The sequence below is a fragment of the Amphiprion ocellaris genome, chromosome 24 (genome assembly GCF_022539595.1).
Source record: "Amphiprion ocellaris isolate individual 3 ecotype Okinawa chromosome 24, ASM2253959v1, whole genome shotgun sequence".
In the NCBI taxonomy this organism is placed as follows: Eukaryota; Metazoa; Chordata; class Actinopteri; family Pomacentridae; genus Amphiprion; species Amphiprion ocellaris.
This window is the reverse complement of record NC_072789.1, coordinates 3,194,141-3,214,988: the sequence shown is the minus strand read 5'-3', so window position 1 is coordinate 3,214,988 and position 20,848 is coordinate 3,194,141. Positions and strand designations below refer to the sequence as shown.

General features: G+C 37.9%; 2 protein-coding genes across 10 annotated transcripts in view; one reads left to right on the top strand and one right to left on the bottom strand.

Annotated features, from left to right (window-relative positions):
• Positions 1 to 20,848, bottom strand: part of mcf2la (mcf.2 cell line derived transforming sequence-like a) — a 70,969-nt gene that overhangs the window by 33,616 nt on the left and 16,505 nt on the right. Inside the window, exon 1 of one of the 8 annotated variants that reach the window (XM_023294628.3) lies at positions 15,802 to 16,053. The exons of the other annotated variants lie outside the window; for them this stretch is intronic. Coding sequence (XP_023150396.2) covers positions 15,802 to 15,928 — 127 coding nt within the window. The 5' untranslated portion in view covers positions 15,929 to 16,053. Of the gene's footprint in view, positions 1 to 15,801; positions 16,054 to 20,848 lie in introns of those variants that run through there. 8 annotated transcript variants of the gene reach the window in all.
• The window catches only part of cdadc1 (cytidine and dCMP deaminase domain containing 1), a 102,111-nt gene that overhangs the window by 69,741 nt on the left and 11,522 nt on the right, over positions 1 to 20,848 (top strand). The window lies entirely within an intron of this gene.

Genomic DNA, 20,848 nt, shown 5'->3' with positions numbered 1-20,848 from the left:
CAAATGTCCTCATCACTCGTTATTAGAAGTGGTGTAGCAGCAGGTTCACAGAGTAGACAACAAATGTGGTGTTTGTTCTGTTGGCTGACCAATATAAAGGTGAGATTGGATGAGACAACAAAGATGGAGTGGAAACACAAAGAAATAAAGAAAAAATCAGGCTACAGGGAGTATTATCGCCACATTCTGACATAAACACAATAATGAAGTAAGAGCATTTTTGTTTTGTATAGCCAACTGCTGATCTTTTTTATTCCTCATACGTCCATTTCACCAACAGTCGCTGCCTTAGTGACCTGTTTCAGCCTCGTAGTAACACTGTTAGACGATAAGCAGAAGCTAAAACAACACAGAGTTAAGGACTGTTTAATTTAATGTTTTTAATATACACTACTGTTCAAAAGTTTGGGGTCACCCACAAAATTTCATGTTTTCCATGAAAACTCACACTTTTATCCATGTGCTAACATAACTGCACTCTTAAATAAATATGTTTATCTGCAAATTTTTTATTTATTTTGATCTGTTTAAAGAAACATTTATTTTAACCCGTTGGCAGACCCTATTAGCATCTTTATACACAGTGTTTAGTTAGCATTGAGGCTCTAAGTCTGTACTAAACAGCTGCTGCAGGCAGTTAGCTCCCTGTGTTAGCATCTTCATACACCGTCTATGGCAGGAGTGTCAAACTCATCTTAGTTCAGGTTCCACATTCAGCCCAATTTCATCTCAAGTGGGCCAGACCAGTAAAATCACAGCATAATAACCTATAAGTAACAATAACTCCATTTCTTTTCTTTGTTTTAGTGCAAAATAGTACAGAACATTATGAACAAACTGAAATTTCTTAAGAAAGATAAATTCAATTTCAACAACATTATGCCTCAGTTTATCATTTACAACTTACAGATCACAGAGTCTCTACAAAAAACATTTAGTCACAGGTATCTGGGACTGAACGATGTAGTATTTTACTTTATGATCAAAATGAAAAAAGTCAGACAACAAACAGCAAAAACAAGACAAAATTACTAAAATGAGAAACAAAATGACAAAAATGAGACAAACGACATGCAATAATACAAAAAAGTGAGAAAAATGAGACAAAAAAGTTACTAAGCGACAGAAAAATGGACAAATGACAAAAGTCAGACAAAAATAACAAAAACAAGACAAAATATTACAAATGTGAGACACAAAATGACAAAGAACAATGTAGCATTTTACTTTACCATCAAAACAACTTGTCATGGTCTAGAAATCATTTTAAATTTATAGTTTTACAAATTTACAAATTGCAGTTAATGTCTTCTCTGTAATTTTTACACTTTAAAGGCCGGATTGGACCCTCTGGAGGACCGGTTTTGGCCCGCAGGCCGCATGTTTGACACCCCTGGTCTAGACTGTATTCCTGATTAATTTAATGTTATCGTCATTTAAAAAAAACTGCTTTTCTTTCAAAAATAAGGACATTTCTAATTGACCCCAAACTTTTGAAGGATAGTGTAGATGTAAAAGCATTTCAGAAGAGAAAGAAGGGAGCAAAAGACAAGAAAAATCCAAAAAAGAGAAAGGGAAGAGGTTGGTGAAAGTGAGGTACAGCCACGAAAAGGGGATGAAGTAAACAGCATTTGGATTTCCTCGTCCTTGTGGTCAAGCTGGATTACAATAATCTCATTTAGCTCCGAGACATGTAGAGAAAGATAGAGATAGAGAAAAACCTCCCTCCCTCCCTTCGGTTGCCATGTGTGACCCGTGTAAGCCGAGGATTGGCTTGGTAATTGTGTCGTGTGCATCTGTGAGGGAAAACTGAGAATTTTTAATGTCTGTCATCTCAGCTGCGGACCGCTATGAAGTGCGTGTGCACATAGACAAAAGGCTGGCACTGGTTGGCGTGAAGCGTGGTGAAGTTTCCACGCAGTATGGTGGACCTGGCAGGGAGAGCTATTAATTACCATCTGAGTGCAAACCAAACAAACTGTTCATTTTCTGCTAAATCACCCCAAGACGCTGATAACGAGGCTCCAAAACTGGAGGCAGAATAATGTTTTTAGTTGAACTGTTTAAGAGTAGAGAGGACTTGAACAATAATGCAGGTGTAAAAGCTCCACAGCTTTTTTTCTGCAAGAAAACCTCTTAAAAGTGACCGAATGTTAGGAAACCAGACCAGAGAGTGGACTAAGATTACATGAGGCCCACATCATTTTAAAATTGCATTTAAACCTTCTGAATCCATCCAAAATTACACCATTTATTAGAGCCACAAACCATAAAATACACCCAAATCTAAGCTTAAATGCATAATATTCCATCATAATCACTTTATTCTACTTATTTAATTTTTAAAAAGTTTTTTAAAAAAATCCAAAAAACAATGTGCATTATCCATGACTCCAAAATTATGCTATTTATTAGAGCTACAAACCATAAAATCAGCCCAAATCTAAGCTTAAAAGCATAATATTCCATCATAATCACTTTATTCTACTTATTTATTTGAAAAAAAATTGCTAAAAAAAACAGTGTACTATCCATTACTCTAAAATTACACCGTTTCTTAGAGCCCCAAACCATAAAATCAGCCCAAATCTAAGCTTAAAAGCATAATATTCCATCATAATCACTTTATTCTACTTATTTACTTTAAAAATTTGCTAACCCCCCCCCACAAAAATAGTGTGCACTATCCATGACTCCAAAATTACATCATTTATTAGAGCCACAAACCATAAAATCAGCCCAAATCTAAGCTTAAAAGTGTTATATTCCATCATAATCACATTATTCTACTTATCTAATTTTAAAAAATGCTGAAAAACAATATAAAAACAGTCCTTGATATAAAACAATATAAAAACTATCCCTGAAGTCAGCCGCAACCAACAATCCCATGACAAAAATTCAAAGACTTGTCACCTGAACTGCAGGCTGTGTATAGGGGGAAACAAAATGTTGTACATGTCTCCATTTTTTGTGAAAGGAAGAAAGAAAGAAAATAAATACTTGTTATGTTCAATAGCTGAGGCTCTGCTTCACCCAAAGGACTGAAAAACTATTTGTGACAGCTTGAAAACTTCAAATAAAAGTAGCAAAGTGTGAAACCAAAGCGATTCCACAACAAGCATTCATCATATTAGATATGTTTCTCTGGGAGCTTGCCAAAGATGCATGTGTTGATGTTTGTTTCTGTATAACTGGTGGCCCTGAGGACACTCCAACCGCTCCGTACGATGCAGCAACCCGACAGATTAAGAGCTTAAATCTTCAGTAATGCTATATACCGTGTGTCAGCATACCATTGGCTAGACAGTCATGTAGTGACTCATACTCCATACTGTAGCTAGCTCTCCGGTCTCACGTGGACTCCACACGCAGCACAGAGCAGCATGTGTGAGAGTATCGGCAGCTGTTTGGGGACGCACTTTATTGTGCAATGACTTTACAATGACTACACATAATGCATGTAGCTCGGTCAGGCAGGAGTCTATTATCCGGGAGTTGTGCATGCAACAATGACTGACACACATAGAACAAAAAGAGCACTCAGTACTCCTCCAAGGCTGCTCATTCCCCCATATGGCATTGTCAGAAATGCAGCATTTTTTTATTAGTTATTGATGATCAGAAATCACGGCAACATAGAATGTGTCCATCTAATATTATAACAGACAAACCAACACCAATCGTTATTTAACGATAACTATGGATGCTTCACACACCCAAAGATCTACACAATCAGCACAGTTTTAAGGTAGTCACCCAACATTAATGTCACCAATACAACCAACTAAATATGAAATAGGGTCACAATCTCCCCATGTGTTCCTGAGCTACACTGTTAAAAAAAAAATATATATATATTTTTATTTTTATTTATATATATATATATATATATATATATATATATATATATATATATATATATATATATATATATATATATATATATATATATATATAATGTAGTAAAAAATTACAGTAAAATCCCAGCAGCTGTGGTTGCCAGAACACTATCATAAAATTATGGGAAAACATTTTCTTCATTTAGTGTATAAAAATATCTTGATACTGTTGATTTTACAGTTAAAAAATGTGCTTCATTTCATATTTTACTGTAAAAAAAATTAAAATGTTTAGTTTTACTTCAAAATTCACATGGAAATACCTATAAAATAAAGTTTGTGTGACATATAAATATTACAGCTTTTTTCCATTATCAGCACGACAGTTGGTCCGTTTTTGAGTAATGTTGCTAACAGACAGACAGACAGACGGATAAACCAACGCCGATCGTCACATAACTCTACCGCGTTCCTTGGCAGAGTAATAATAAAGCCAGTAAGTCATGGACAACAGTGACTCAGGAATCATTCAGTTTCTGGAAACATGCACAGAGAAGACGGTGAGGTCGGAAAAGCGGCAACGAAAACGAAATGCTTAAAAAGGAAGCAAAGAAGAAAGCTCTAAAAGCAGCTGTGTTTAAACTTTAAGGCACTTTGGGGAGACGGTTAATGTTGCACTCAGTAGTCTCCACTAGCCTGTAATTTACCCCAAAACTGCTATAACTAACTTCTACTACAGCAGAAACCAGAGCAGTAGTCGTGCTGTAACGCTTCGTGTTTGATATGATGTATAGCGGGCCGACTGTGTGTGAGCGAGTGTGTTGTCATATGTCATGGTGTGTGTTTCATGGGCTCAGTGGGCCAGCTGTCAGCTCAGTGTGTCAGGCAGTAAGCCATGGCTAAAACCCAAAGTCTGGACGGCAGCCAGACATGCAGCACCGGCTGGCTTTCAGGATAGACGTCAGTGCATGTGTGTTTGACTTTTAGAAAACGAGATCAGCTTTAAAGCACCGTCACCAGTTGAACAAGAGCTTCTTTACAGACTTCATCTGATTCTTTAGGCCAGGGATGTCAAACTCATTTTAGTTCAGGTTCCACATTCAGCCCATTTGATCTCCAGTGGACCAGACCAGTAAAATCACAGCATAACAACCTATAAATAACCACAACTCCAATTTTTCCCTTTGTTTTAGTGCAAAAAAGTCCATTCTGAGAATGGTCGCATTTAAGGAATTATCTTTTTACAAAATATTATGAACAGTGAAATTTGTTCAGAAAAATCAGTTCAATATCAGCAACATTATGCCTCAATTTATCATTTGCACATTACAACTGACGGATCACAGTAGTGTATACATCTATATACATATATAAGGCAAGAGAGAGGGGAAAAAAGAGGAAAACAATTTCATTAAGCTTAAAGGAACTACCCAGTGCACTGCAGATGTGAATGCTGCAGATATATCAGACATTCAGGCGTCAGGCAGCTTTTCACTGCTGCTCAAACTCTCAAACTCCCCGCTTTGTCCTCCAAGGAATGAATGAAATTTAACTATAGCGGCGAGGCTGCAAGTGAACCCTTTTACCCACCAAACAACACACACACACACACACACACACACACACACACACACACACACACACACACACACACACACACACACACACACACACACACACACACACACACACACACACACACACACACACACACACACACACAGACTGGAAGTGGGGCAAACACAAATAGTGATTATGGGGGGCTGAGAAAGAATGTCCCCCCGCCTCCTTGGACCCTTCCCCCCGGCTCTGACACCTCTTCCCCACTTCATTCATCCTTTTTTCAGGGGCTTAACTGAGGGGCACAATAATACATAACCCAACAATCTTCCCTTCAACACTAAATATTAGCAGCGTTTAACTTTTTTCTACAAGATTCTCCAGATTCTTACATGAAAGTTAAAGTCAAAGTTGTGCTAAATTACGTCTCCTAGCTCCTCATTCAGGATTGAAATATAATACATAGCACAGCAGAGAGCTAACCTGAGCCATTTCACGCACTTGACTGTCTCCGGCTGAATTCCTGTTGGTGTGCGAGAGATTAAGCACTGGATTTAGAGGGGTGAAAAGATAGTGAAGACGAGCAGGAGGAGGGGAAGGGAAGATGGGCTATGAGGCAGTCGGAAAAAAGAGAGCAGAGGTTCTGTCGTCTCAATAAGATGAAATGGAGGACAGGGTTTCTTTACACATGCCTACATATTTAATGCGTTGGCCTGGTGGTAGCTGATACCGTGGAGGTGATCTGTCTGTGGGTGGGGGTCAGGAGAAACGCCACTGTAAAATACATCGGACGCACGCTAAAACTCTAGAAAGTGGTGTGTTTACAAGAGTGGACATCACATGATGAGTCAGGTTGTAAACAAACCATCTGGGTAGTCAAATGAGCAGTATTTGGATGTGAACATGACTCACCTTGTTCACGTCCGCCACATAGTTTCCTGAGCAATTCTGGATTATTACTGACGTTTTAGCTCATCAAGTGGTTTAGAGGGGGTACTTCTGTGAGTTTATATGAAAAGATTAAATTGAAAAAATCTGAAATTCCAATCTAATAGCAAAGACAACTAACCAGCTAGCTAAAAATAATGAATGTAGCAGCTAAACCTTCATAGCAGAGTTGCTTTTTGATCCACTGTGAAGGATAATTCATCATATAATGCATGGTTCACTAACTAACAGGAAACATGAGCTTTTATTTTAGACACAAGACAGGTTACCATATTTGAAATAGTACAGGCAATGAAAGAAAAACAATATATGAAGCCAAATGTTGGATAAATGGTCAACATGGTGGATGGTTAGGTTGATTAAACAGCTAAAAAAATAATGGAAAATGATAGTGGTAATGGAAAAATAGTTGTATACAGGAGGTCCTCAGTTTACAACATCCTCGACTTATGGTGTTTGGACGTTACGTTGGACCTGATTACGGGCTGGTCCTCAGTTTAACGTACGGCGTTTTGTCGTTACATCAGAACTGGTTCAGTTTATCTAGTTGGCCAGTGGAGCGAATGAATACTGTATGTACAGTGGTCAACCAAAATCAAACAAAATCCAGCGAATTTCACTGGATTTTGGTTGATTTTTTTGTGAATGTTCTTAAAGAAAATCTTAGAAGTTTTACTGATATATATGGAATCACTAGATATTTTTAGGATTTTTTGGGAAGATTTTTACTCATTTTTTGAAAATATTTACAAGAATTTTCTTACCAAATTTGTCTGTTTGTTTGTTTTTTAAATAAAACTTTTAAGAGAAACTTTTAAGGAATTATTGGATTTTTCTTCCTGAAGGTTTTGCAAATTTTCGGGAATTTGGGGAATTTTTTTGCTGAATTTTTGGATTTTTTCAGACAAGGAAACAATATTTTTTGTTGCCGTAAATGAGGACAACAGGAGGGTTAAGTCCTATAGGAAGGATTGTTGTTCTAAATGTCTATTGCTGTCCACACACACACATTTTCCTTTGTTCTGAAGTCCCTGCAGGTTTCCATTTCTAAACACACACTGTCAGTTGAAAGCTGGCAGCCAGCTGTTCCCTGCTTGTTAATGGCAGCCAGTGCTGGTGGCTGGTCAGAGTTCAAAGCCACAGGAAGCAGGAAAGCCGTGTGATGTTCACTCAAACGCACACTGTGGACCCTGGCTGACAACTGGTAAACAGAAACAAGCATGGACACGGAGGTGGATGACAAGTAGACCTCAGATGTACACAAACAGACATATAGACACAGTGGTGGAGTTGAGCAAACCAACAGGACCACTAATAACAGCATCTCCTTTATGTTTTGTCACTGGAATCAAAGTGTCGTCATTGTTTTTGTCTTCAAGTGTAGTCTAGACCAGGGGTGTCAAACTCATTTTAGTTCAGCCCAGTTTCATCTCAAGTGGGTCGGAACAGTAAAATCACAGCATAATTAGCTATAAGTAACCACAACTCCTAATGTTTCCTTTGTTTTAGTGCAAAAAAGTACATTCTGAAAATGTTCACATTTAAGGAATTATCTTTTGACAAAACATCATGAACAACCTGAAATTTCTGAAGAAAAATAAGTTAAATTTCAGCAATAATATGCCTCAGTTTATCATTTACACATGACAACTTCCGGATCACAGAGTGTCTACAAAGGAACAAAACATTCAGTCACAGCTATCTGGAACTGAACGATGTAGGACTTTATGATCAAAGCTACAAAAGTCAGGCAAAAAACAAGACAAAATTTTACAAAAATGAGACGCAAAATGACAAAAGAACAATGAGCATTCTAGTATTTTACTTTATGATCAGAATAACTTGTCATGGTCGAGAAATTTGTCTAAATTCATAATTTTACAAATTTACAATTTGCAGTTGATCTCTCTGTAATTTTTACACTTTACAAAGTCCTCCCACGGGCCGGAATGGACCCTCTGGAGGGCCGGTTTTGGACCACGGGCCGCGTGTTTGACACCCCTGGTCTGGTGCAGTGAGGTCGAGTGAAATAATATTAATATTTTAGAAGAATGTTTCTGTAAAATTGCCATGTGGTGTTTGGTTATAGGCGGCCATGTTGATTTTAGGCCTGAAAACAGCAAAAATGTCAACTATGATACAAAAAGTCCCACAATTATATATTGACCCAGTAAATAGGTTGAAAACCCGAAAACATCCTTCACATACAGCTTCACCTACAAACAGTGATGATTCAGTGTTTCCCAGGACACACTCGCTGTTTTTCTACACGTTAGGTAACACGTTTTGGAGTTTAGCCACAGATCAGTCACTTATGATCCGGAGTTTCCTGCAAAGCATCAAAGTAATATGATAGTGGAGGATCGAGTTGATGCAAAACAGACATCCACAGTAAAAACACAAAGGATGGATGTCACCGAGTCCAAGATTTAGGCGTCACCGAGACGCTTCATCTGTTGCTATGGCATGCGCCGCATGGAAACGGCTGACTTGGCATGTAGACTGTAAGACACAAGGTGGAGGCGTGGAGGGTTAAAAGTCGCTGCGTTGGTATCAAATGCCGGCAGAGAGAAGGCCAGTTGTGCCCATGTGTGTGTGTGTGTGCGTGTGTGTGTGTGTGTGTGTGTGTGTGTGTGTGTGTGTGTGTGTGTGTGCGCACGTGTGTGTGTGTGTGTGTGTCGGCTTGTCAAGAAGCAAAGATCTGTCAGCAACCATGTGCGCACTTATGTGAGGGAATCCAAGCTCTATTATCAGGCATTATAGTCAGGGTTTACCAAAGCCCCATCTGTCACTGCTGAGGGGCATCTAACACACACACACTGGACAGAGGCTGGCATGCACACACACACACACACACACACACACACCATGCCAAACAACAACTGGGTCACAGGGCCAACAGTGGCTTGGAATGTGTGTGTGTGCCCATCCCCAAAGCCAAAGCCTGAATTAGGCTCAAGAAACATCCACAGCCAGACGAATGTTAAAATATGACTGATGTTCACATGATTTCACAAGCAGGCGGTTTGGGTTCCTCTTTGTATTTGAAGCTGCAGCTGTCAGTGAGGGGAGTTATTTTTATTTACACTTCTTTTCCCAGAAAATATTCCAATTCAAGGGTGAATAAAAGGACTATCCAAGTAGGTAGTAAAAAACGCAGTCAAAAAAGTGTAAAAATACAAAGATTAATTTCAGATTATGTGCACAAAAATATGATTTTACCTATTTTTTTTTTTACAGTTTTCTTATGGAAGTCTTATTTATTTCAACACACGGTTAGAAATCCAGAACAATGGCTTCAGGCTTGACTCTGTTGCTGGCAGGGAGCCCCGATCTACTGAATAGACAGTGGCATCATCATCTTAGCAAAACAACACACTACTGTGCCTCGTCTACAGTCTGCGCTGCCGTCACAACACACAAGGACACGCAATCCCTCTCAGATTGATTCCCATTCAGCGTAAAACCAACCGTATTCACAAAAAACGACCAATTACCTGAGCTTCGGTTGTCTGGGACGGCATGGAATTGATTTCATGAGTGTAGAAATGCGATTATTCAAACTGCAATAAGCAATCAAAACAAAAACATATCAGATATTGGCATGCATCAGATGGGTTGTTATGGCTTTTTATTGTGTGCCAATTTGTGGCGACAACAGACAGCACCTTATGTTATTGCACGATACAAATTAAGCCATTTACCAGGCTGTTGATGCTCAATAAATATGCTTTTTTTGCTGTTTTGTACATGTGCCAGAAACAGCCAACTTCAAGCAAACAAAAAAAAAAAAAACTTTAGCACATTCTCAAAATAAAGAGCTTGAAATACATGCTCAAAATTAACAAAATAGTGTAATATTTAGGGGGAAAAGCCTGCACATATTAGAGGGTAACAAAAGAAAATCAACATATCTAAAGCTCATTAGTTAAAAGTCATTATCTACCTGTTAAATCCACACCTTTCAGCCTTCGACCCCAAAATAACCAAAGTATCACCACCTTGACTATCTGGATTTGGTTGAAGATGATGCAAAAATCATGCAGAGATACCCACTAATAGGTCAAAAGAACACAACAGCCTAACAACAATAATAGCATTTTATTGTCATCTATTCAAGGCTAGAAGCAGAATACATCAGCCAACATACTCTTCACGTATAAACTGTAGTACTGAGTATACATACAGCATGTAGGAGCTGAAGGCAGTGCTTCGAAGAAAAGGAAAGCCATCTCCATGGAAATGAAATTAGATAGAATAAAACACTCAAGTTGTAAAAACAGCGCAACATATTCTGTTATCTTCTTGTAAGATGATTCATACATGCATGAAAGTCATTGGTATTCATGACCTTTCTGTAGAACTGATTGATACTGTGTTGCACCTAACGGCTTGTTTACATTTTCGCCGGAGTTCCGACATAAGTCGAGGACCCCCTGTAGTTGGTGAGACGTAAAGCCTCTCCTGGGAATTTATGAATCAAGAAAGTCCTAAACACAGGGAGCTGGTTGGGAGTTCTGTGGTGCAACTCACTACAGCACAAAGCATGTCCTCGCAATTTTGTGGGTTTAAATCCACGTCCTCCTCCCTTCCTCTCTCTCTGCCATTAGAGGGAAAAAAAACAGACAGTAATAGCTGAGCTGAGGGCAAAACCAGCAGATATAACAGCAGCCTTTTTTTAGCTGCCTCTGGCCATCCCCACCAGTCATTACACCACACGGAACAAAGAACATGAAAACTCAGAAAGACAGAGCGGGGAGGGAAAAAAGCAGCAAATGACATGCAAGAAGAGAAAGACAGGGAGGAAGCCAATCAGCAAAGAATCCAACAGGACTGTGTTTTTACTTGCCCTCAAAGAAACCTTAAGGAAAAACCTGACAGGACTTCTTTACACAATGACATCATGCACTGGAAGTCAGGCTTATTTCTTAGAATAGTCTTAAAGGTCACTGAGATTGTGTTGGATTCACTAGATGTGTAGATAAAATCAACTTTGGACCCTTTCACAGGAGCACAGAAATTTGATCCGAACTTAAGTAGGTCATGATTAAAAGGTCAGCAATCATCTACAGAAACTAATACTTTCTCACAGCTTATTGAGCACATAGGAAAGCAAGCTCCGATTTGTTGTACTCTCCCCCAGGGATGGAAATAGGGATTTTTAGAGAGCAGTTTCAGTTTAGGTTACAAACTATTTGTGCTTCTTTTTGGCCTGTGAAAGCAGGTCACCAGGATTCATTTTCACAAATGTGTAAAGGCGCACTTTTGTAGTTTAAATTTGTTTTAGTTAAGGTGTAGTGTCCAAAACAGATTGGGCATCTGCCAGGCAAGGATTGGTTTAATAAAAAGCCTTTGCATCAACTTTCCACTTTTTTATCTGCTGTTTTATGGTATTTCATTTGTCGCTTACTTCTGTTTTTAGCTGATATTTTATGTAGCTATTTTCCGTTGCTGATTGCTTTTCTCTACGCTACAAAACAATTTATTTTCGCAAATATAGAGACCAAAATCCCTTAGATAAAGATCATGATTTGGATTAAAACATCCTCATTCAAATGCTTTCCATTCAGAGTTTGCTTTGTTTAATGCTACAAAGCTGCTTGATTAGGAGAAGATCATGGTTTAGGTTAAAATACATCCTCGCAATGCTAAACACAAAGCTCGTTGTTTTCTACATTTCTTGAGTCCCTTAAGGATCCCCTCAATATCAGGATTTTACAGCCTTTTTTGTGAAGATGATACATATTTGTGAGCCTGGAGTTATTGACATAAATGTAAAATACCTCATTAAAACAACTTCAGGGTGTATCTACTAAACCATTTAACACAGGAAGAAGCTGTGTATTAGCATGATAAATATGCAGCTTTCTTGAAAATCAATTGTGTTTGATTTCTTCGATTTCATTTTTGCACCACCCTGTCTCCCCTCGGGGATCGTTAAAAATTCATTTAGCTTTGTATTGAATGTACTGAACATGTTTGCCTGCTTGTGATATCTCGTCTCGTGTTGTGTGTGTGTGTTAATGGGACTCTTGGGGATAAAATAAATTGACTGAAAGATACAGCACATTGCAACAGCTACTGCTGCTTCTGCTGAATCCAATACAAACACGGAAATTGAACTTGAACGCTTCCTGTTCTTCTGTGATGATAACTCGCTGAGTTGCAGACCCATGTTGTAGATTGCCTTAAAGGAGCAGAGCCAGAACTTGTCAGCTTCTAATCTTGACTTGGCAAAAAGCACCATAAGGAAAGGCTGATATCTTCATACTTGTATGTGTGTGGGTCTTTTCTCATGTTGTGGGGACCTACATCTTGTTCCACAGTGACATTTTAGGGACACGTCGTCCTGACGGGGAAAAATAGCATCCGAATAATGTGACGCAAATCATCAAAAGGGTCATTCCAGAATTGGAGGACATTTTCAGTCCCACCCATCAAATTTCAAATAATCCAGAATACTAGAACATGTAGTTGTTGTGTGAATGTACTTGTCCTGTGGCCAAATCTGAGAAAAACTAGGAGAAAAAAATGTTTGAAAATATTTTTAAAATACTAAATAAGTCTGGAGATCACCTTACAATGTCATATTTCTTTTGCCCACCACCCTGATGACCAAATTGAATGTCAAATAAAACAGTTGAAATTGAATTTAAGTCTAATTTTTTGGTATTATTTTTCATTGATGTGTCATTTTTCTAATCAACATATTATTTTAGATAATAATTATTATGCTTGTGTCCCACAACAACCCTGTTAGCATAAACTTTTAAGCTGGTAGAAGAAAAAGAAAACAGTGAATCACATGAAACGCTGGAGCTGACATCGTATTTTCATAACCTTGTCAGCCTTGATTGAATGTCTCACTCTACCTCATATTATCAGGATCAGACTAATTCTTTGGACTGTTTTCCATCAGTCAGTTTGTCCTCTTGGTCAGCAGTAACAGCAGCTAAATATCTAGCTTCTACTGCTGAGAAAAAGATCACATTAGCATGGATTAGCAACCCTGTTACTGTGATTATAGTAGGATTAGCAAACAACACATAGAACATGGAATAAAAATGCTACCATTGATGTGTAAGCTGAGCCAATCAAGCCTTTGATAGTTTATTACCTATTATTGATGAATATGGAGCAGAAAATTGTAAAAGAGAAAGTTAATTTTTCAAACATTTTGAAGCCCAAATGCCCTCCAATTCTGGAATGACCCCTAAAGTAAAGACTTGTTTTAGGTTTAGCTTGATGCTTGGAAAAGGGTTCGGCAAGTGGTTGACTTATGTCTATAAGTCAATATAATGTCCTCTGGAGTCATGGATACACAACTGCATGTGTGAGCAGGTTGTATCGGCTCACAGGATAACCTCAGTCCATCTGCCAGCAAAGCAAACAAGCTCACTCTTTCTGCACTGCAACACAAAACAAAACACATCACAATGTACACACACCTGAAAAAAAAGCCCCACAGGGGACTAAGAAAAGCACGACAGAAACCCTGCGAATTATTATCAACACTGCGGCTCACAGGTTTGCAATTACTTCATCAAAAAAAAAGCAAACACAGGAGCAGAATATATGAGATTGAGTCAACCGATGAACACACACACACACACACACACACACACACACACACACACACACACACACACACACACACACACACACACATCTGAACATGGACACAAGGGGGAGGAGATGTTGACATTCAAACACTCAAAAGGGTTTTGTCCCAGCGTTGCTCCCAACTGACAAGAGGAAACACACTGTGTTAATGGGGACGAATGTGATTAACATGCCGTCAGCGTGCTCCTCTATGTACTGTACTGTGGATGGACCGACCTCACATTAGCACAGTCCAGCACAGGACCCCGGGACACACTGCTCCGTCCACTTAAGATTTCATTATGTAACCGTCTGATGGATAGAAATGCCTTCAGCAGGAAAAGCATCTTTGTGCAGTGAGACAAAATCAATGCGGATAACAAAGTCAGGTCACGTTGATTCACTTAGTTCATTCATAAAGTGCTTTACTCTCATTTATAAATTGCTTTTAACAGGAGAGACTTGTCACACTGTACAGTTAGTTTGTCCAACACTTCAAATCTACTGTAACACCAGCTTGCAGTACTTTACACGATGGTTCGTTGTATTCATGAGTCAGGTTCTGCTCAAGGTTTCTTCCCGTTAAAAGGGAGTTTTTTCTTACCACTGCTACCTTAGGGCTTGCTCTGGGGGTTCAGGCATATGGGTTCTGTAAAGCATCTTGAGACCATCTGAATTGTAACTAGCGCTACATAAATAAAATTGATTAAATTGAAAAATTGTCCCCAAAAGATTATTCACAATAATGCTGCAGATCTTATGTATTTTTTACATGTATATGAACATTTATTGGGATATTTCGGCATTGAAAAAAAAAAATTCCAGTAGGATATATATTTTTAATGCTGAAATAGTTTTGAAATCCCCTCAGTGTTATTTTCATGACATAATTATTGCGACACAAAGAATCAGGATATTTATAGAAAATATGAAAAAAAGTTGTTTGTTTCATTTCCTTTTTGGTAAATTAATATCCCTTAAAAGACGAGTGTCGGGGGTGAAAATAGTCTGTTATCACAGCTCTACTGTACATCAGTAGCAAGATTATTTATGGTATTTTCATGTCTGTAATAGTAACATTAAATCAATATACACTACCGTTCAAAAGTTTCACTTAGAAATGTCCTTATTTTTTTGAAAGAAAAGCATTTTTTTTCAACCAAGATAATTATTAGATTATTCGGATGCTATTTTTCCCCGTCAGGACGACACGTCCCCATAATGTCACTGTGGAACAAGATGTAGGTCCCTACAACGTGAGAAAAGAAGCAGTAAGATATCAGCCTTTCCTTATGCTGCTCTATTAATCTCTAAATGCACTGTTCTGTTATTTTCAATGATACCAATAGAGCAACTAATGACCTGAAACCAGCCATGAGTAGCAGCCATGTAGAGGTGTTGTTTTCAGTCGTCTTGTGTTTGTTCTGACTCAGTCCTGTTAAAATCTGTAGTTCTGACTGATACTGACTGCTCCACTGTTCCTTATCAGCTCCATTTAGAGAAAGCAGAGCTCAGGTAATGAACACTGCAGCTTCTGGAGGCAGTAAGTTACACTCTGGCTCTGCTTTCGCACCTGGTCTCCCTCCGATTCCAAATACAGAACATGATTCAGCTGGACCAACTCAGCTGTGCATAAAACAAACACACACACAAAAGCTTTATGACCTGCACAACACTGTTGTTTTTTTTTGTTTTGCAGATGCAGAAAAGCACCTGCAGAATTCTCACAGTCTAATCTATCTGTGTGAAACTTATTCACACACAAGAATGACAGAATGACAGCAACACACAAGACACACACACACAGATACACACTAATGACAATGATGAGTCTCCACACACAATGTACCTGTCATCATCTTCAGCTGCAGCCACAGCCTGGTGATATCGTGGCAGAGTTGAGACACTCGGTTCAGAGCCATTGTTTTGCCGGTGCATCTATGCAGCCCCTCTACCCCCCCACACACACTCCTCATTCACACACACACACACACACACACACACACACACCGTTAAAACACACTCACACACGGCCACATATTCTGTCAGAGAACATCCCGGTGGAAGTCCAGGCAGTCCATTCCGCCACAGCCGAGGACTTCAGCCGCTTACTGAGCTGTCACAGCACAGCCCCCACACACACACTCTCTCACACACACACACACACACACACACACACACACACACACACACACTCTCTCTCTCACACACACACACTCCCAGTGTGTGCCAGCCAGTGAGGCGGAGTTTCTGAAGGTCCACCCCCAGTTTCACATTTCACACTGTTTTCACAGATAGGTAAAGATAAGAGAGGGTATGGAAGGCTCTAAAGTCCTGAACAATCAATGGAAAAAACACACAAAAATACATCTGACAGCAGCTTTAACACAGAGTTTTAGACACTAAGATAGTTAGTGGCGACTAACAGTGCTGATACTTCATAATGATGATTGTTTACCATAGTTAATAATTTGTCTTTAGTGAGTCTCTATGGCTGTTAGCTGACAGACATATTTCTTTGTTTTGAATATTAGGCAGCATGAATTATGGTGTCTTGGCCAATACTAATATGTTTTTCAAAGTGTGATAGTTTTCTCTCTAGTTCAACCTCCTAATATTCCTAAACAAGGAATTTGACTCAGAACTGCCCCGCAGGGCTGAAAATGCTTTAAAATGAAATATTTTTCTAAAGCAAATAATGCATATTAAATATCTGTTCAAAAAGGCCTCACAAATTGTCCAAAATGCCTCAAAAATAGTGCAAAATACCTCCAGAAGATTGAAATGACAAGAATTTTCCAAATGAATTTTTAAAAATATCCCAAAGTATTCAAAAATGGTGCAAAATTACTCTGAATTTGTCAAAAATAACTGAAAATTGTTGAAAATGCCAAAAGAAATGGTGGGGAATGCAATCAAATCAAATAATCAAAAGTGGACATCAGGACGTGAAGGTGTGCTGTTGTCTTCTTTTTGCCAAAAATACAAATTAAAAATCTATAATGTGCATATAATAAAAGTTCCAATACTATACGTCTGTTTATCATTTACACATTACAACTTCCAGATCACAGAGTGTCTACAAAGGAACACAACATTTAGTCACAGCTATCTGGAACTGAACGATATAGAATTTTACTTTAAAAAAGACAAAAAACAACAAAAACAAGACAAAATATTACAAAAATTTGACAAATCAACACCAAAAATGACAAAATCGAGAAACAAAATGACAAAAAAGTCTGGACAAAAAACACAAAACAACAAAAACGATACACAAAACAACGAATAAAGCAAACACAAAACGACAAAAGCAAGACAAAAAGTTACAAATTGACAAAAAATGGACAAATGACAAAAACGAGACAAAAATTTCAAAAGGGAGAAACACTGACAAAAAAATAGACAATCAGCGAGACAAAACAAACACAAAACGACAGACGATACACAAAACAACGGATTAAGCAAAACACAAAATGACAAAAATAAGACAAAAAACACAAGCCATACAAAAAGGAAACACAAAACGACAAAAACAAGGCAAAATATTACAAAAATGAGAAACCAAACGACAAAAGAACAATGAGCAATCTAGTATTTTACTTATCATGGTCTAGAAATTGTTTTAAATTTATGGTTTTACAAATTTACAATCTGCAGTTAATGTCTTCTCTGTAAGTTTTACACTTTACAAAGTCGGGCCAGATTGGACCCTCTGGAGGGCCAGTTTTGGCCCGCGGACCGCATGTTTGACATTCTATAGTATGTAGAGCCAATATTTTTCCAGTATTGATAACACTTGTGGGCACTTTTTACATGTTAATTCATGTTGTTTTTAATTTTTGTAACAGAAATAATCAAATAAATTAAACTAATTTAGTGTTTTTTCCAATAATTTAATGTACTATAGCTTTGTTTTCTTGTACAGACGACATTTTTGAGTTCTCTCTCCTTCTAACTATGGTTGTGCTGTTTCCATAGAGGTGCAGGACTTTATGTTGCAGTGAAAAATAAGCCCACAGTTAGTAAAAACTTCCAAAATAGCCAAAATAATTTACAAAAGAGGCCAGAAACTGCCCCATTCATCAAAAATATGCTACTCCAACACCAGTATGAAAACCTATACATACCAGATCAGAACTTTGACTTCCAGGCTTCCCAATTTCCCAGCAACACTCGAACACACCACGCTAGCAGAATAGCACAATAAAAATTAGGCTCCAAATCAGGCTCATAAAGTAAACTTGATTTCTAATCTGAGCCCTGTAAACAATCCAAAAGACTCCAGTTAGTGCCAGAGGGATAGCGCACAAACACACACACACACACACACACACACACAACACAACAGACCCTCCAGAGTTCAATTCATAAAATGCTGGCCCGCTGAGGAAAACACTTTTTTAAACTGTTGCTTCTGTTTGTGCAACATCACGCCTGCTTTTATTCGCATTAACAAGCAACGCTGCAGCTTCTCACAGCCCTCCTTCTGACTGTTTTTCTGTTGAATATCGCAGCTGAATAGTGAAAATACAGGGAAAAATGCCCTAAGATGTGCTGAAACTGTACATTTAAAACAGTGCAGCCAAAGCAAAGTAAATTCCTGCTTTTGTTTCATTCATTTTATATCCATAAGAAAGAGATGAAAATGATTTCAGATGAAGTAGGATCAGATTCATTGACACTGCTGACCAGCACACAGGGGATAATCCACTTACATGTATGGACATACATTAATACACACCTCTTGCTCGGTTACGCTCAGCTTCAGTTCTGCAGTCGCAACATAAAGTAAAAACATTTATGCATCTGGGTCAATATATAATTGAGGGACTTTTGAAGTCCATGGGATATATCATGCATACATTTTTAACAAAAGTAAAAAACTAATGTTTTTTTTATGTTCATATGATCATGTCTTTACACTTATTAATAAAAAAAGATTGGCTATCACTAAAATGTCAACTATGTTACAAAAAGTCCCACAATTATATATTGACCTGTCTAGAATGACTTGAAAATGATCCACAATTACAGAAAATTAGTCCAGAATGACAAGAAATTTGTCCTAAATGACTCAAAAATTATCCCTAAGACACAAAAATGATCCAAAATGACGAGAAACGATCCAAGCTGACATAAAACATGTTGAAATTGACAAGAAAACTGTACAAAATTACTCAAAAAATGTCCAAAATGACTTGAAAATGATCCATAATTACAGAAAATTAGTCCAGAATGACAAGAAATTTGTCCTAAATGACTCAAGAATTATCCCTAAGACACAAAATTACTCAAAAAATGTCCAAAATGACTCGAAAATGATCCATAATTACAGAAAATTAGTCCAGAATGACATGAAATTTGCTCTAAATGACTTGAAAATTATCCAAAAGACCCAAAAATTATCCAGAATGCGGAGAAAAGATCCAAGCTGACATTAAACTTGTTGAAAATGACAAGAAAATTGTCCAAAATGACTCAAAAATTGGTTATAGGCATGTTGACTTTAGGCCTGAAAACAGCAACAATATCAACTATAATACAAAAAGACCCGCAATTATATATTGACCCAACTGCTATTGTCAACAATGAATTTTTTAGATTAAGACAAAAAAATAGGACACACACTTAATCCGTCTGCCTCAGAACAAAAACACTTTTCATCATCAGAGCTCATTTTTAACAGTATTTGTTTCTGGAACTACATCTTTACCTTTTAGTTGGCAGAAAGAATTTAGATTAGGTACGTTGAGATGAAAAATAACAGTTGTGTACGATTTAGAATTTGATTTAAATTGAAGACGAACCTCTCCGTCTAATCTGAGACAGAAGGAATTTACAGATCTGCATGTAATAAAGGTCAAAAGGTCTTTGACAATTATGCAAAAAGCTGCTCCAACATGCAGGCCTTTATGTGGGACACTGACCTGAAGTCAGATTTAGCTGATGATAGAGCACGTTGCTGTGGGACAGGAAGAGGCCCAGGATTTTTAATGGCTCCCTTCCTGCTTCTATCATGATTTATCCTCCAGCAGCTCCAGCCAGTTTCACCCCCCGATTAAAGATTTATGCTTTCACCCTGGACGTTTACATTTAAAAGGCATTTTTAGGGGGCAGCTTTATGCTTTTATATTATGGTAGAGGCTGAGGGAGGCAGGAAACTGTGGGAAAGAGAGAAGGGGAATGACAAGCAGCGGTGAAGTCATGTTATTTACGCCTGAAACACTCCAAAGTATTTACACTTTCGACACCATTTTAGCTACTGTCTCTTTAAGCCCCTCCCCCGCCTTAAAAGCCCACTTTGTTCTGATTGGTCAGCTTCCGGAAGCCTTCTCCCAGTGCTTGTGAGCAGCACTTTGTAGGATCGCTGTGCCTGGAGCAGATTATAGTGGAGTATAAGCGGAGTTAAGTCGGAAAAAATGTTGGCAAACAAGTGTTTTGTGAGCTGATTTAAGGTCTATTTTATTTGAATACGTTTGGTTCATGCATATTGTTCAACTCTTGACGCATGAGGATAAAATTAATCAGCTTTTGTTCTTAATTAAAAAAAATTGTTGATAATTTAATAATTTTTCAAACTTTAATATTATTATTTAATATGCCTACACATTTACTATTGTACCTTCTCTGCTTTTTATTTCTGTATGGCATTTAGTGTTTTACAAATAAATGTAAGATATAAACTAGAATTTTACAGTTATAATTTGATACTAGCTTATTTGTTCATCTTTGCACTGATCTATTTAATATCAGTGGAAATGAAATGAATTTAAATAACGCTTCCTTTTGTGAAACGTCAAAGCATTTATTAGAAATACTTTTACAGCCACTTTCTTAGGTACATTTGTGAGACTCAACACAACAGCACTGCTAAAAATCATACTCAAGCATAC